This window comes from Aspergillus lentulus (assembly GCF_001445615.1).
Source record: "Aspergillus lentulus DNA, contig: Alt04, strain: IFM 54703, whole genome shotgun sequence".
Lineage (NCBI taxonomy): Eukaryota > Fungi > Ascomycota > Eurotiomycetes > Eurotiales > Aspergillaceae > Aspergillus > Aspergillus lentulus.
The window spans coordinates 569,283-584,375 of NW_028322122.1; the positions used below are offsets into that span (position 1 = coordinate 569,283).

At 52.9% G+C, this 15,093-nt stretch overlaps 7 protein-coding genes across 7 annotated transcripts; 5 read left to right on the plus strand and 2 right to left on the minus strand.

Moving 5' to 3' along the window:
* Positions 1-551: 551 nt before the first annotated feature.
* ALT_1477 (Rho family protein) lies at positions 552-1,512 on the plus strand (the record flags this gene model as incomplete). Its single annotated transcript, XM_033558446.2, has 5 exons — positions 552-634; positions 719-962; positions 1,024-1,143; positions 1,214-1,359; positions 1,416-1,512. 5 exons carry the CDS (start codon positions 552-554, stop codon positions 1,510-1,512), a joined length of 690 nt encoding a protein of 229 aa, XP_033414337.2.
* Positions 1,513-2,037: 525 nt separating this feature from the next.
* On the minus strand, positions 2,038-3,002 carry rps0 (40S ribosomal protein uS2; the record flags this gene model as incomplete). The annotated part of the gene is made up of 2 exons (XM_033558447.2): positions 2,038-2,761; positions 2,833-3,002. 2 exons carry the CDS (start codon positions 3,000-3,002, stop codon positions 2,038-2,040), a joined length of 894 nt encoding a protein of 297 aa, XP_033414338.1.
* A 396-nt stretch (positions 3,003-3,398) lies between these two features.
* Positions 3,399-4,368, plus strand: ALT_1479 (mitochondrial 37S ribosomal protein uS15m; the record flags this gene model as incomplete). Its single annotated transcript, XM_033558448.1, has 2 exons — positions 3,399-3,444; positions 3,512-4,368. The coding sequence occupies 2 exons, from the start codon at positions 3,399-3,401 to the stop codon at positions 4,366-4,368; spliced, it is 903 nt and encodes a 300-aa protein (XP_033414339.1).
* A 967-nt stretch (positions 4,369-5,335) lies between these two features.
* ALT_1480 (uncharacterized protein) lies at positions 5,336-9,359 on the plus strand (the record flags this gene model as incomplete). Its single annotated transcript, XM_033558449.2, has 3 exons — positions 5,336-7,796; positions 7,862-8,852; positions 8,921-9,359. The coding sequence occupies 3 exons, from the start codon at positions 5,336-5,338 to the stop codon at positions 9,357-9,359; spliced, it is 3,891 nt and encodes a 1,296-aa protein (XP_033414340.2).
* Positions 9,360-10,257: 898 nt separating this feature from the next.
* On the plus strand, positions 10,258-10,986 carry ALT_1481 (uncharacterized protein; the record flags this gene model as incomplete). Its single annotated transcript, XM_033558450.2, has 1 exon — positions 10,258-10,986. The coding sequence occupies one exon, from the start codon at positions 10,258-10,260 to the stop codon at positions 10,984-10,986; it is 729 nt and encodes a 242-aa protein (XP_033414341.2).
* A 180-nt stretch (positions 10,987-11,166) lies between these two features.
* On the minus strand, positions 11,167-13,211 carry spb4 (ATP-dependent RNA helicase SPB4; the record flags this gene model as incomplete). The annotated part of the gene is made up of 3 exons (XM_033558451.2): positions 11,167-12,289; positions 12,343-12,852; positions 12,922-13,211. The coding sequence occupies 3 exons, from the start codon at positions 13,209-13,211 to the stop codon at positions 11,167-11,169; spliced, it is 1,923 nt and encodes a 640-aa protein (XP_033414342.2).
* A 600-nt stretch (positions 13,212-13,811) lies between these two features.
* On the plus strand, positions 13,812-14,984 carry ALT_1483 (diacylglycerol/polyprenol kinase family protein; the record flags this gene model as incomplete). The annotated part of the gene is made up of 1 exon (XM_033558452.2): positions 13,812-14,984. One exon carries the CDS (start codon positions 13,812-13,814, stop codon positions 14,982-14,984), a length of 1,173 nt encoding a protein of 390 aa, XP_033414343.2.
* Between the last annotated feature and the right edge of the window lie 109 nt (positions 14,985-15,093).

A 15,093-nucleotide genomic window follows, 5' to 3' on the forward strand; every position in this document is an offset into this window, starting at 1 on the left:
GGGGATATCGACAGTAAATCTTGACTGAAATGGAGTCTGTGATGCGACTCAACGTAGACAGGGGCCTCCCTGGGGTTCTCCACATTCCCCGAACGATGCTGGACGAGGTATACTGAATCCTCTAGATCTGGTGGAAACTTGATTGCATCAAGCAAAAATTTAGTTCGCCCTCCACTTGTATTTAAATGGTAATGTAATTACGGCGAGCATGGTCGGAAGCTCGACGGCGCTCATGAAGGCATGAATTGTGGCGTATGAGCTGTAATTGATATGAGATTTGCATATGTACTTGAACAATTCTAAAGAAATTCGGAAAAATCTCCTGTTGTTGGTGGTTTGAATGGTTATGTCGCCTTGTCATGCTTTCAAGGTGATACCATAGGTATGCGCTTCGCTTTATATATTCCCCCCACGGACTTCTTATCTCACCCGGACGAAAATGGATACACTGAGTTCAAGACATCATGGGACACCTAGTAACATCTTCCGAAGCCTTTAACTGTCGAAACACATGATCGAAAGTCGACTGAATACACTATCTGTTTGTGGACATGGAAGGTCCTCAAGATAATAAAGAAGTGGTGACCATACTGGTGCTGGGAGACCCAGGATGCGGGAAGTCCACGTTTCTATCGTAAGCCAGACTCTCAGTTTAATTGTCGAAATGTATCGATTTTGGTATTATTGGATAGAGTCCAAGCTAATTCAAGTTATGCAGCGCCATAAAGAACATCCAAGCAAGACCCAGAGCTGAAACCAGTCATGGTCCAAGAAGGCAACTGGACCTGCTGCGAGATAGTGACCAACCATTCCTCTTCGACATCCGGTTCTCGAAGAAGTCGTTTACGCTTGAGCTTTATGACACCGCAAGCCCAAACCAGCACTGGTCAACCCTGAAGCCGGACGTGGTACTCCTGGCATTCGATATCTCGAACCGGGAGACGCTGGATGGGCTCAAGAAGGTTTGTTTCTGTTCAGCTCACCAATATGCCATGACTCATGCTAAGTGACTCTTGCCTTAAGTGGCGACACGATGTGATACGGTATTTCCAGCGTGGTATAGGGGAGCGTATACCCGTCATGATGGTGGGTTTGAAGAGGGACCTTAGAAAAGAAGACGAGAGCATCATCTACCCGCAAGAAGTGAGTTATAAAATGCCCCACGAGCCGCTTGTCGGTGTCAATGGAAGTGTTGGGCGACTGATAGATGCAGTCGTACCGCATTGCGCAAGAGCTACGCTGTGACCGGTATGCGGAGTGCTCTGCTGTCACTGGCGAACTTATGGCAGAGACGTTTGAGGATCTGGCGAGACTGGCGGGGATGACTACGACAGAGACCGGGGGCCAAACCCAGGGAGGGTGCGTAGTCTGCTAGATGTCAAAACTTCTGTTATGTCTATTGTAATGGCGAAAAGGGCGCTGAGTGTCTACGTCAATACTCCTCATGAAGCGATTGCTGCTTGCCGACTTTACGAATACACAAAGGTACTTCTGATACAATGCAAAGAATAGCTGGGTAGCACAATTTTCCATTTACTTAGCAACAAGGAGAAACCAAGGTAACGATTAAGTCCACCTTGTAAATTGACAGCACAGGGCTTTCCCCCAGAAGCTCACTTATAGGAGAACAACTGGATATCTTTCCCTCATAAGCGCCAGTCAATGGTTGACGTTGCAATTCCTCCCCGGTGCGTAAAGAAATCAGAAGTAAGAGTAACTGATGAAACGGAAATTTTTTGTTTGCGCTGTAGCATACCAAGAGATGTATAGAAGATGTGAGATGGTGAGGCGCCCGTTGAAAAGCTTCTTTTGATCTTTTTTTCTCATTTCGCGAGTTCCTGAACAAGAGACTAGGGTAGACATGCCAAGGAATTTTGGCGGAAGGACTCTTATGAGTTCTTCGTCGTCATTCGGATTGTGCAAATGATTGTTCGCGTCAGTCGCCTAGACGTCGGATCCCCTCCAATGCGCCATACTTTTGTAAGGAAAAGAAACTGATTCTCCTCAACGGCTGCCCTTGTCACCAGTTCATATCATCTACCACTTGGCCTCAGCGGGCTGGGTCTCAGCCCAGCTCTCACCGGCAGGAGCGGCAGAGCTGGCGGCCCAGTCACCGCCATCAGCCTCCCAGCTGGTGGGGGCAGCAGTGGCAGCGGAAAAGGCAGTGCCAGGAACACCAGCACCAGGAGCCTGGGTATCCCAGTTCTCACCAGCGAAGCCGGACTCGACGGCACCGGCGCCAATCTCCTCAGCACCGGGGACCTTGGTCTCCTCGGCAATCTCCTTGTTCTCTTCGGCCTCAGGGTCACGGTAGAAGTAGAGATCGACAACGACGTCCCACTCGGTCTCACGGGTGGCGAGAGTACCACGGAGACGGAGAACCTCACGGGCAAGCAACCACCAGATCAGACCGATGGCGTGACGACCCTTGTTGTTGGTGGGGATGGCAACATCAACGAACTCGGTGGGGGAGTCAGTGTCGCAGAGAGCGATGACGGGGATGTTGACGTAGCTGGCCTCCTTGATGGCCTGAGCATCGGTGCGGGGGTCGGTGACGATGATGAGGCGGGGCTCCTTGAAAGAGCGGGTGATGTAGTTGGTGAAGTTACCGGGGGTGAAACGACCAGCAATGGCAGTGGCACCGGTGTGAGAAGCGAACTTCAGGACAGCACGCTGGCCGTAGGGACGAGCGGAGATGACACAGATGTCGGCCGGGTTGTCAATGGCAGCGATGATACGGGCAGCCAGGAGGATCTTCTCCCTACAAGTTCGCGATCCCCGTGTTAGAGCCAGTGGCCAAAGCCCCGATAATCAAAATCCAAGGCGACATACCAGGTCTTGCCAATGTTGATGACATTGACACCGTCGGGACGGGTCTTCCAGAGGTAAGGCTCCATGTGAACCTGAAGGTTCTTGGAACCCAGGTGGCATTGAGCTGCGAGGAGCATCTCAATGTCCTGGGGGGTGGGGTTGAACATGGGGGGGAGCTGAGAGGGAGCCATTTTGGTCGATTGATATTGTCAAAGACGGCGATTTGAATATATCAATCGTCTGGCGCTTGTCGTGCTGGTGATGGAGGAGGATGAGGCCGACGCGAAAGATGTAACTTTTCCTCGCCGCGGCCGAGATGAATTTCGCTTGCCGGTTGTGAGCTTTAGGGCTAGGGTTACCCGATATCGTAAGGTCAGTTACCAAGTTTGTACCACCCGCGTAATTCTTCTGTATCGCTGTAATCTTCGAGGCTCTGATCCGCCCACCGCATCACGTGAATTAGGTCTCCCCATCAGGACTAGTGCATGTCGGGCGGTCTCAAGATTTCGTTCAGCAGCATCAAAAGTCCAAAAGCACCGCTGAGGGCGTGATATCTAGCAGGGTCAAGGGATTGGCAATTGATCAAGATGCCTCCACGATTCCTTTCCCAGCCAATATTCAAGGCCTTCACAGGTAAGTTTACAGAGTTTTTGTTTCTTATCCCTTCTGATTCTGTTGAGTGTTGAACTGACAAACTCAGGGTCTTCCCATGTTCATAGTCCACTTGTCGCATTGTCATTAAACCCATGCAAGACCTCTGTGCGAGCCGGATCTGCGGAGACTCGAGAGCGACGGCGCCATGACCCATTTCTAATGGCCCAGTCCCGTCAACGCAAGGCTGCCAATCTATCTCGTCAACAAGCCCTTGCTCGAGAGCGTGAAGAGTCCCTTGGCGATCCGGTGGAAAGCAAACCTACCCCTTTCATCGAGGAGCTGAAAGGCACGAAGGCTCCGACCTCTGAAGATGCGGCCCTCAACCATTTTATCTCGCCGGAAGGACTGCAGCAGGCGCTGGAATACTCGAAAACCTTGACATCACCGCTAGAAAACCCGGACCGGGAAACGGCAGACCCTCAACTTGAAAAGGAGGCTGCAGAAAGACACCTTAAGGAACATCGAAACGCTCAGGAAGCGATCAGCCGTATCATCAATATCAACAACGGGAACACCAAAGACCGCACTCGTCTGCTTATACAGAAATGCATTGATACATTCGGAAGACATAATACCGACAAGATCCTCCCACCCAAGCCCGCAGCTGTTGCTCACGACTCCTCCACTGTCCACCCCGAGAAGACGCCCAGAGTAGGCCCAGATACTGGCTCTCCCGAAGTTCAGGTCGCTATTCTGACCGCAAAGATCATTAACCTGTCCAGACATCTCCAATCGACCAACAAGGACAAGCACAATAAGCGCAACCTGAGACTACTGGTTCACAAGAGACAGAAACTGCTTCGGTACCTGCGTAGGAAGGAACGGGGTGGACCAAGGTGGCAGCATCTTATTGAAACGCTCGGCCTGTCGGACGCTGCTTGGAAGGGTGAGATCAGCATGTAAAGGTTTGCCGGTGTGCTTGTATTCTATTTCATTTATATTTTCTGTTCTCTACACCGAGCCACGTGTGTATGTTATGGCACTTGCACTCTACAGCGCTTTTGAGGTGATCGCGCTGTTCCTGATTAGCTTGGCTCTCTCATTGTCCACATAAGAGAGACCTCAATGTACAAATATAACTCCTCATCGATATCCATGGCTGTCACTTATACCTGAAGAGAACACCGTAGTAAGGTGTCGATTAAGTCAGGAACGGATGGATTCGCTATCTGCTCCGTACTCAAGGCTGAATGAGCAGACTTGCTGTGTACAGTTCATTCGAACGATGTTCGTAGAGTCAGCACAGTGCTGGGACTTCAGCTAGTATTATTACATGTCCATTGCCACTCCCCTACTATGTGGACACAATGATGTATGTCGCGCAGTGCGATCTCTGGGAGAGTCAAGCAAGCAGCGGAGTGAGGGCGGAGGAATCTGACCGCCTTTTTCCAGGATTCTGCCGGAACGTCACCCCGAATTTCGTTTTCCACTTGCAACACTCACAAACACAAACTTGAGCGCCGATGATGTTGTAGCACATTCACCTCTCGACAACAGCATCACTATCGCCTGGTAAGTGAATATCACTAGGTCGCTAACCCTCGAGCAGGTGCAAGGCGAAACCCACAACACAACATCAAAACAAACAAATATCCCCTCGGCCCCCCGTCTCTCTCCTACTTTTTTTCTCCTCACCACAACACATCTTGCTCTCAACCATCATCATCTCACAACTCATTGTCCACGATTTATCTTCTCTACAAAACTTCTGAGTTAAGAGATATTTGCTCTTTGCAAGTCTCATTTCGATTTCATCTCCAAACTCAATTTACTTGACCCATCTCACGTGTCAGATCACGTCGCGGTATAACACTGCCTTGGTGCCGTTCTTCCAGTCGGTTGTTGTTCTGCATTGCAGTCTACAGTCAAGATGCGTACCCGCTCGCAGCCACTCTCGCCTGGCGGTCTCGTTGCTCTCGAATCCGAACCTCGTCGGACGAGATCTACTAGAACTGCAGCTCTCAGACAGGGTAGTGCCGAACCTGCATCACAACCAACCACTCGATCGACGAGAAGCGCGAGCCTTAAACAGCCCAGTGCTGAACCTGCATCACAACCTGCTACTAGATCTACCAGGAGTGCGAGCATTAGACAGTCCAGTGCTGAGCCTGCAACAGAGTCTAGTACTCGATCCACCAGAAAGGCACGCACCAGACAGTCTAGCGCCGAACCTTCTACACAGACCACCTCCCGCTCCCGTAGTCGACGTGCCGGCAATGGCGTAATAGCGTCTATAGAGGAAGCTCCGACGACTCAGACTCGAACCCGGAAGACCTCGACTCGTCAATCGACGCGACAGCCTGCTCGGAAAACATCTGATGACGAAACAGAACGGACCGATGCCGAACAAGCATCACAGCCTGGATCCATCGTCGATGAAACGAACGCCGCACAGGAACCCCCGGAACCCCAGGACTCCGAATCCGTCCCTTCGATTGGTGAACATGCTTTGTCTGAGCCTAAAGCATCGGACAGTGAGTTGTCCTTCATTCCTTTCCCTGAAGCAGTTGTTCCTGAGCCTTACCCTGAGCCTTGGCCCTCCTCACCATCCATCTCCCCCTCACCCCCTCTCCCACATGTTTCACTGCCATCCTCGCCTTTACGCCCGGACACGGGATTCCTGCATAGGAGCCGAGCTGCGGCACCCTCTCCCGAGGCCCCATCTCCACAGGGAGCGGAATCGAAGACTTTCGTCGAAGATGTTTCCGGTGCTCCTGCAGATACCTGGTATCCGGATCCGCTCGAGGGCATAAGCGACATTGGGTCGCCCCTTTCGGAACGGTCTCACACACCGGACCTCGAGATGGAGGATTTCCCCCCTCTCAGGTCCGTGCTCAAAGAGTCTCTTCTGGCAGACATTGATGCCTGCCTCGCCCGCCACAAGCAAGTGGAGTTGGCTGCAGCGCATAATGCTGCCAGAGATGACTCGGACAGCATCATGGCCGACGAATGTGGATCCGATGCAAACGTCGTCTTGTTGTCCTCTGAGGAGTACAACACCCAGCCACCTGCCGTGACGGAGGCCTCAACTGGGTCAACGATCGCTGCGCGGTTGTTCCTCGCGGCCATGGAAGGGATAGAGTTCGAGGAAGAGCGATACTGCCGTTCGCCGATGTCGGTCTGCGGTCAGTGCTCTTCGGAACTCGATGACTCCCCCATGGTCGTCGAGGAACACACCGCCCCAATCGACGTGTCGTGGATCTCCTCAGGTGAATCTTCTCGCGAAGGTTCCCTGTCTCCTCTGTCTCCTGTCGATCGCGACGAGGAGGTCCCGATTCCGTCGATTGCTGCGGCTGTGTCGTCGTCAATTGACAACGAGGTTGCTGCCCTGATCCAGAGTTTCTCTGGATTGTGCTTGGCGGATACAACCTACGGCGGCACGCCGGCAGCATCCGCGACTCCGTTGCTGAGCTATATGCCGGCATCAACAGGTCAAGTCCAGCAGGACGCGACCTTCGATGTCCCGACTGAGTCGGGTACGACGTCCACCTTTAATGATGGGCGGTTGGTGTCGGCGAATGTGTCCGAATTGATTCCGGGCCCTTCGCATTCCCGTCCGGTGGCCGCGGAAGTTGACAAGTCACGTCAAGTTAGCCGTTCCACGAGGAAGAATTCCGCGCGATGGGCGCGTGTGGCTCTCTCTCCGATTCCAGAGGAGTCGGAGGTGATGAGCCCCCGCTCAGGCTTGGGTGTTGGTGCCACCAAAAAGAGCGTCGACCCACCATGGTTGTCTCTCTCGGCTACTTCTTACCTGTTGGAGTTGTTAGGTTGTCGGAGAGTCGAGGCAGAGGCCCAGAAACCCGCCAAGGAGCCCGCCAAAGAGGAAACGAGGCTAACCCCTCGAAAAGTGAACAGAAAACGTCCCCGTGACGACGGCGCCGAAACCCCGTCGTCCAACAAGCGGCGGAACGTGGGACCCCCCGGAAGCACCCCCTTTGCGCGCCGCATGACTCCGCTGTCCCGGCGGATCACATACAACGCCGCCCCCTACTCCGAGCGCCTTCGGCGTCGGACGATCGAGAATCAAGGCCGGATTCACAAGACGGTCTTCCGCCTCCCCCAGTTGCTCGCTCAGAACGAAGCCGACCGCCGGGCAGCGGAGTCAAGCCCCATCAATCTGTGTACGGAGCCTCTCCAGATGAACACCAAATCTACCGAGAAACAGAGCAAGCCAGACGATCAGGATCCATCAGATGTGTCTGCCACGGCCGAGCCTCCTTCTACCCCTCAGGCAAGAGGTTGGAACATCCGCGGACTGATCAACTCTGTGCCTCGTTCCTTCTCCCGTTTGCTTCCAAGATTTGGTCGGTCTCAGACGTCTGAAGCTCCAGGTACGTTTTCTCGCCCTACTGATTTTTCACTTTTTGTTGGTGATTCCGTGCGCCTGGCTCACCAGACGCAGCACCATTGCCAACCCCACAATTGCCTTCAGAACCGTCTTTGCAGTCATTGCCGCAAGAGCCTCCAGTGTCATCCTCCCAGCCGCTGCCAGAGCGTCCTTCTCACACCAAGATTGTCGATTCGAATCAGAATGCTGCCCAGAGTGATAAACGCTCTCGCCGTCGCTTGAGTGAGCAGCCGCCCAGCAAACGCCAGCGCACCTTGTCCTACTCCCTCTTTCCGGCTCCGATTGACCGTGCTCGCTTCCTTGGAGACCTGACTTCTACTCCTAAGAAAACCTCCCAGGCCGTTCAGCCAGAGTCACGTCCAGTTGAAGCAGAGAAGCCATCTCCGGCACAGGACCAACCTCCATCGACTTCTCAGGTGACAGATGTCAGTGAACAGCGGGCCTTGCCTCAGACGGCTGAGGACGCTACTCAAAAGAAGCGCAAGCGGTCCCCGTCGCCTGATGTCATTCCCAATCCGGCCGGATGCAGCTATGGATTGGATCTGGATTATTTCTGCTATAGCTCTGACAGCGAAGACGAAGCCGATGTGCAACCCCAGCAGGCCGTACCTCCTACGAAACCTGATGCTCTAGTCAAATCTGCCGTTCGCAGTGCTATGCGGTCGGAACAAGGGCCGTCGAAGAGGGTGCGTTTCGATGCCAGCCCCGAGGATACTCCTTCTAAACTTCGCACGCGTCCTCGTGCCACGGACCCCTATACGGGAAGACACTTTATCGGCATGGGCGATGCCGCTCGAGTGACGGCGCCTGGTTCCCCTGCCGCTGCGCCCGCAACACCAACTCCCGCTCCTCGCGTCGATTTGTCTACTCCTCAGCGGTCTCCGGGTTTCATTCCCAACAAACAAGGCACGTTCCAGCTGGATTACGATGCTTTCTCTGATGATTCAGAGTCGAGCGGCGCGCTTTCTCCAAAATCCCCCGCGGCCAAGTCTGTCTCTGAGACTCAAACCACCACTACCAGTACAGAAGTACAAGAAAGGTATTTTGCTAACACCTTCAACTCAAGCCCCATTGCCATTCTTCTAACAATTGTTCTTTGAGGTGTAGTGTGCAATCGCCTGCTCCACGGCCCACTCCACGTCAAGCATTGCCTCCGTCTACCCCAGCCAGAGTTGATCAGGAAGCTCTCGCCAGAGTCCGTTCTCAGGCCGAAAAGTACAAACCTAAAACCCCCAGTGGGCTCCGCACTGCTAGTCGTTACTCAAGTCCTCTGACCGCTTCGCCTGTTGTCAATCAACAACCGCCTGTGGAGACTTTCGGCGACGATGATCAATTCGCTCGTGATGCTCAGTGGCTCTATGAGCAATGCTCAACTGGAGATCTCCAGCAGCTTAAGTGGCCGGAACCCAATACTCTCCAGAAGAGCTTGGGTGTTGATGATGAGATTGTTCAGATCGTCGCCAGCGTGTGGGACGCATCTGCTGTGGACGAAGTTCACCGTGCTTTCCGTCAAAGTTTGGAGGAATTTACGAAAGCTCAAGCCTAGGCTGAAGTCATATCATCAGGGCGACGAAAGATTTTAAACGGTCTTGCTTTGTCTTGATACCTCTTGATTTGTATGATTATTATGTTGCTGCGTTTTCTTGTTTCCATCTTCCGATTACTGAGCATAGCCTGTTCGGCCTCCTTCCTGCTTTATGGAATTGCGATGGGCCCAGACCATGTTTCAAGGTGTTTTCTGCGGGATTTTGGAAGTCGTTTGTGTCTTGCGTTTTGTTTCATTCTCTGCAACCTCCAGCGGCCTCCTCCAGCCTGGTGATGAGACTGGAGTTTGTAGGCCTGCTCGGTGAAGGCCCTTTATGAAGTTTATGAGATCGAATCTGTCTTGTTCTCTTGTTTTCAACCGGCGGAGTTTAGTGCATCATTGTTTTTCTTCTCGAACCATGTGGCATAAGCAGGAGATTTTGATTTACTTTTGTAGCCAGCGGCGCTTTTGAGCTTGGCTTTCGCATTGAACCTGGCAATGGAAACAATATTCGCATCTGTCCTATCTGCATCGGATTAACTGATTTATCTGCCTCTGTGACGGCACCTGTATGAGTTTGCTTCTGAGATCTTCATAATCCACTACGGCATGTTCAGTTTCCTTGTCTGTGAACCAGGACCATGTCAACTGTCACGACCCTCAACCCTTGAGAAAGAACCATCCTTTGACAAAGCCATACTCGTCCTTTATCACTAGACAAAGAGAAGATTGCAGTAACAAGACAATGGATGCATGCTGCTATCCGATTCAGTATATATGCTCTTCTCTTCTATCCCTCTCACCTTCTCTTAACCAGCTTCTACTTTCATCATCACTAATTCACGAGACACATCAAACCCATCGTCATCACTATCATCGTGAAACCAACTCTATCTATAAACCAACCGAAGCATAGGCAATGTGCTACTACATGCCTAATAAACCCCCATGCACCTGTACCTACCTCCAGTTAATCCAGCCCTGCCCGCAAGTCCGCGTCTTCGCTGTCCCGGGAAGCTCCACGCCCCTAATCCAAGTCTGTCCTATCCGCTACATCGCCCGCGGCGTCGGACAGCGCTTCTGCGCGCTGTGCAGCCGGGCCGCGGCTTTCGGCGGTAGAACCACGAATGCCGCGGTTGGGCTTGTGGGATACCCAGAACAGCAGGGATTTGGGGGCTCGCAGTTGGAATCGCCATCTCATAAATCGCAGCAGCAAGTTACGCCGATTGATCCGTGCCTTGTCGGAGGAGGGATTCCGATTGGGGATTTGTTGCTCCCGATGGGGGAGGAGAGTACGGGGGAGTTGGAGACTGCTGGGGATGTGGGGAGAAGGGATGAGGCGGGACTGAGCGCGCAGGGCTCTTGTTCTTCCGAGTTGTCGATACAGTCGTTGCTGGTGCAGGATGAGTCGGGGGAAGGGCTGGTTGCTGATGGGGCGGTTGGTGAAGTGCGGACAATCCAGGCTGCGCCTGTGGTGTATGAAGAAGGATCAAACGGGGAGAACGAGGAAGTGAGAGTTAATCGAAAGGAGGGTAAGGCAGAAGATCATACCAGGGAGGTTGGAAGGCCCGATCCCGAGGGAAAGGCTACTGTTCAGAGCATGCAGATAGTTCTTGACCCGGATGAGAAGACTGCTGAAAGCAGATGAGGAGTAATTGGTAATGGGTCAGTCTAAAAGTGAAGTCACAGGGTCAGGAGAGTATTGAGAAGGCTTTTCATTAAAGCTGTTGTGTATGTACACGGGAATCTATCTGGGAGGAGCTTTAGGTATACATTCAAGTAGCAAGATCATCCAACGAACCGATATCGTGCGTATATGCGAGGTATCTCAATCAAATCCCTGGAATTCTTCGTCGTCATCACCGTCAGCCTTCGTGCCTGCGGCTTTGGCTGCTGCTCGTCTTAGTCGTCTTTCTTCCTCGTTCTTCTTCCTCAGCTCCTCAACCATCTTCTCCGTCTCAAGAACCTTCTGTTTTTCTTCCTCCGTCATCTTCTCCCATCTGGCCTTCTCTTGCTTCGATTTCTTCTGCTCACGTCGCTTGAGCTTCTTGTTCTTCGACTCGGCCTGTTGGCTCCATGCGACACTTTCGCTGGCTCGTCTCTTATTTGACGTGGATTGAGTGGCACCAGATTCGGCAGCCTCCTGGAGAAGCTCCTTCCGTCGTTTCTCCCTTTGCTTGTCTTTGTATGCGTAATTGTCCCAGTCAAGGCTCACGCCGAGCGTCTTGTCACCAGTGAAGTTCCTCAACTCAGGCATCTTGGGCAATTTTAACAAACCCCATGCTTTGCCCAAAGCTTCCCAATCAAGGTCAGAGACACGGAAGATACTGCTTGCTTGATGCTTGCTGTAACTTCTGAACCAACTGACAAACGCCTTCTGGGCTCGGTCATGCAGCGCACGATCGGCCAAGACAGCCTTACGGGCCGTGGCCGTGGCAGCGGCCGCATCATCGTCGGAGAAAGTAACTGATGGAGAGAATGGAACAACAGGTGTTTTCCGAACTTCTAGGAAAGAAACATAATCTTCTTCTCGTCCTGGATGCAAAAGTACTACACTCAGACCCCTCCGGCCGGCTCTTCCAGCACGACCGCATCGATGAATGAACGATTTCGGGTCTGATGGAGGGTCGATTTGAATTACAAGATCGACAGACGGGATATCTAATCCACGCGCAGCAACATCGGTGGTGAGGAGAATGGCTGGATCGTGCGAATTGATGAAACGGTTGAAGTTCTTTTGGCGGACATTTGCCTGGTGTTTGCCGTGCAGTGGAATCAACAGGAAATCGTCACCGAGCAGCAGTGGGAGGATTGCGGACAAATAATCGACACCCGAACACGTAGAGACGAAGAAAATCGTTTTCAAGGGAGTGGGCTGAACTGAAGAAAGGATGCGTTTCAAAGCGGCGAATTTGTGCGAGGGGGGTGTCGTAAGATAGGTCATTTGCAGACTGGTATAATCGAGTTAGACCGCTGTTCAAGTATAAAGTAGAGAGGCACCAACCTAGCTGGAGTTCGCTTATCGTCAACGCCTGAGCCACCCTTGACCTTGACCATGACCTTCACAGGATTCCGCAAACCGACTCGGACAATCTGGTCAACGGCCTCGCTAACACTGGCGCTGAACAAACCCGTTCGTCTCTGTTTGGGAAGCCGGCGCAGGATGTTCTGCAAAGTCTCTTTGAATCCCAAGTCTAGCAGTCGATCGGCCTCGTCAAGAACCAACATCTCGAATGAGGATTGAGGACAGTGGACGTGAGGAGAAGAAAGCAATTCCAGAAGCCGTCCAGGCGTGGAGACTAACACATTCGGTGACCGCTTCAGGAACGTACTCAGATCTTCTGCAGGAGTAGTCGAACCGCCGAGGAGGAGCTGCGGAACAACTCTGAGAGTAGATGAGGGGAACTTAGGTCGAGGCGCATCGTCGTCTTCGGAGGGGTTGATCGCAGCGGCTGAAGGAGGATGGAAGGCGAGTAATGATGATAGTACATTGTAAATCTGTGATGCAAGTTCTCTAATCACATAGTCAGCATCGAGCTTTTCCACGGTTCTGGCTGCCGCGCGCCCTGAAATCAATGCCTACCTTGTTGGTGAAATGATGATGGCTCCAATATGATGTTTCTTGATGGGTTCTTCGAGACGCAAAAGCTTCTCTACCACCGGGATCAGGAAAGACAGTGTCTTTCCGCTGCCAGTGACTGCCTCCACTACGACATCCTTATGCGCCATGAACAGAGGAATAGCGGATGCTTGCACTGGGGTCATGCGGGTGAAGCCCATTGAGGACATTGCTTCTAAGACCCATTCTGACAGGGCTGGTGTCACTGCATCCCAGGCCCTGGATGAAGTGCCTGCAGGTGGTTTTGGAGCCATGACAGCAGCCGAGTGCAGAATCGGACCTTCAGTTCGACCCGACGATCAGCAACGATTGCCCAGACTGATGCAGGAAAAAAAATAGCTTATCAAAACGATCGCCGATTAGATATTGAGGCGGTGAGCCTTTTCTGCCCATTTACACGTGATCGCCTGCGGATTCGGCGGAATCACAAGCCTAAAGGTACCAGACTGAAATAAAACCGAAGAGAAAAAAAGCAACGAACCCAAAATACTCGAATAAAATTTCTGATTTGCAAATTGCTTTCAAGTACCTACCGAGTACTTCTCATTTTCTCAGATATTTATTTGTCAGTGCTGTCTTTTTGCTGGTCAAGTGACCATGTCGATCTCTCTCTAAATTTCTAGGAACATGCGCAGCCGCATGTCTGCCTTGGGCCAACGTTTCACGCGATAAACCAACTTTCTTTCACACACACCTCGTTCATCATCTAGTCGCCCATCATTGCGTCGTTTGCAGCTGACAGATTTCTCTTTCTTGACGCGCTCGTCTGCGACTATAACTATCTGCGCCAGCGCACTCTGTCCGGGCTGATACCGGCTCCGGCCCTTCCGCCTTTCGCTATAAGAGCGGTCGAAATGCCCTCTTCTTCCGCCGACGACGTCCCGGCAACTCCCCGAGTCATATCTCCTTCGCCTGTACCGTCGAGTGAGTCAAGCTCACGAGATAATTATGCCGGCCCGAGGACTCGATCGGCAGCGCGACGCCAACGTCTTGTAGATGTATCCGAGGAGAGAAGCGAAGACGTGGATACGGACTCAAGTCGGTCGCCGACCAGGTCTCGCAGTCGCAGTCCAGCAGCTCCTGCTCGTTCAACTCGCACGCGGCGGTCCAATCCAATGATACCGGCCAGGAAGCCGGAGCCTTTGAAGACCAACGGCCGCATATCGCCCTCCGACTTCCTTTCGCCTAATTCCGCCCTGGGCAAAGGCCGCGCACACGACATCTCTCGTTCACCCTCACCTCTGGGCTTGATCCCCCTCCACACTCGCTACCGCAGCTTCATCCATCGTCACGAGATACCGCGCAAGCTCCTCCATGGCTCTATCGGCTTCCTTACCCTTTATCTGTATAGCCGAGGCGTCCAAACTCTCCAAATCACCCCATGGCTGCTATCCGCTCTCGTCCCCATCGCAGCGACAGACATTATCCGCCATCGCTCCGAGACTTTCAATAAATTCTACATCCGCTGCGTTGGCGCGCTCATGCGGGAGACAGAAGTGTCGGGCTACAACGGCGTGATCTGGTACCTGCTGGGCGCCTACTCCGTTCTGCGTTTCTTCCCCAAGGACGTTGCGGTCATGGGCGTCCTGCTCCTCAGCTGGTGCGACACCGCAGCCTCCACCTTCGGCCGTCTCTACGGCCGGCGCACGTTCCAACTGCGCAAGGGCAAGAGCTTTGCTGGTACCCTGGCCGCCTGGCTCGTCGGCGTCGTCACCGCCGCTGCCTTCTGGGGCTGGTTCGTCCCCCACGTCGGCACTTTTCCAAACGATCCCGAGGGCTCATTCATGTTCACCGGCCGTCTGAACCTACTCCCGGATCCTATCAGGGGTCTCCTCGGTTGGACCGCCGATTCCGATTCCTCGCGCGGAGTCATCACCGGCCCGCTGGCACTGGGTGCCATGAGTGTTGTTTCCGGTATTATCGCCGCCGGAAGCGAGTTCATTGACATGTTCAGCTGGGACGATAACTTCACTATCCCGGTTCTTAGTGGAATCGGGCTGTGGGGGTTCCTGAAAGTTTTCGGTTAACTTGCTCTCTTTCTATTCGACCTTGATAGACATATACCTCTTTTCTAGGAATGCCGCGGTCTGGCCTGTCAATTTCTTCTGATGCCCTTATTCACTGTTCTCCTGTAGC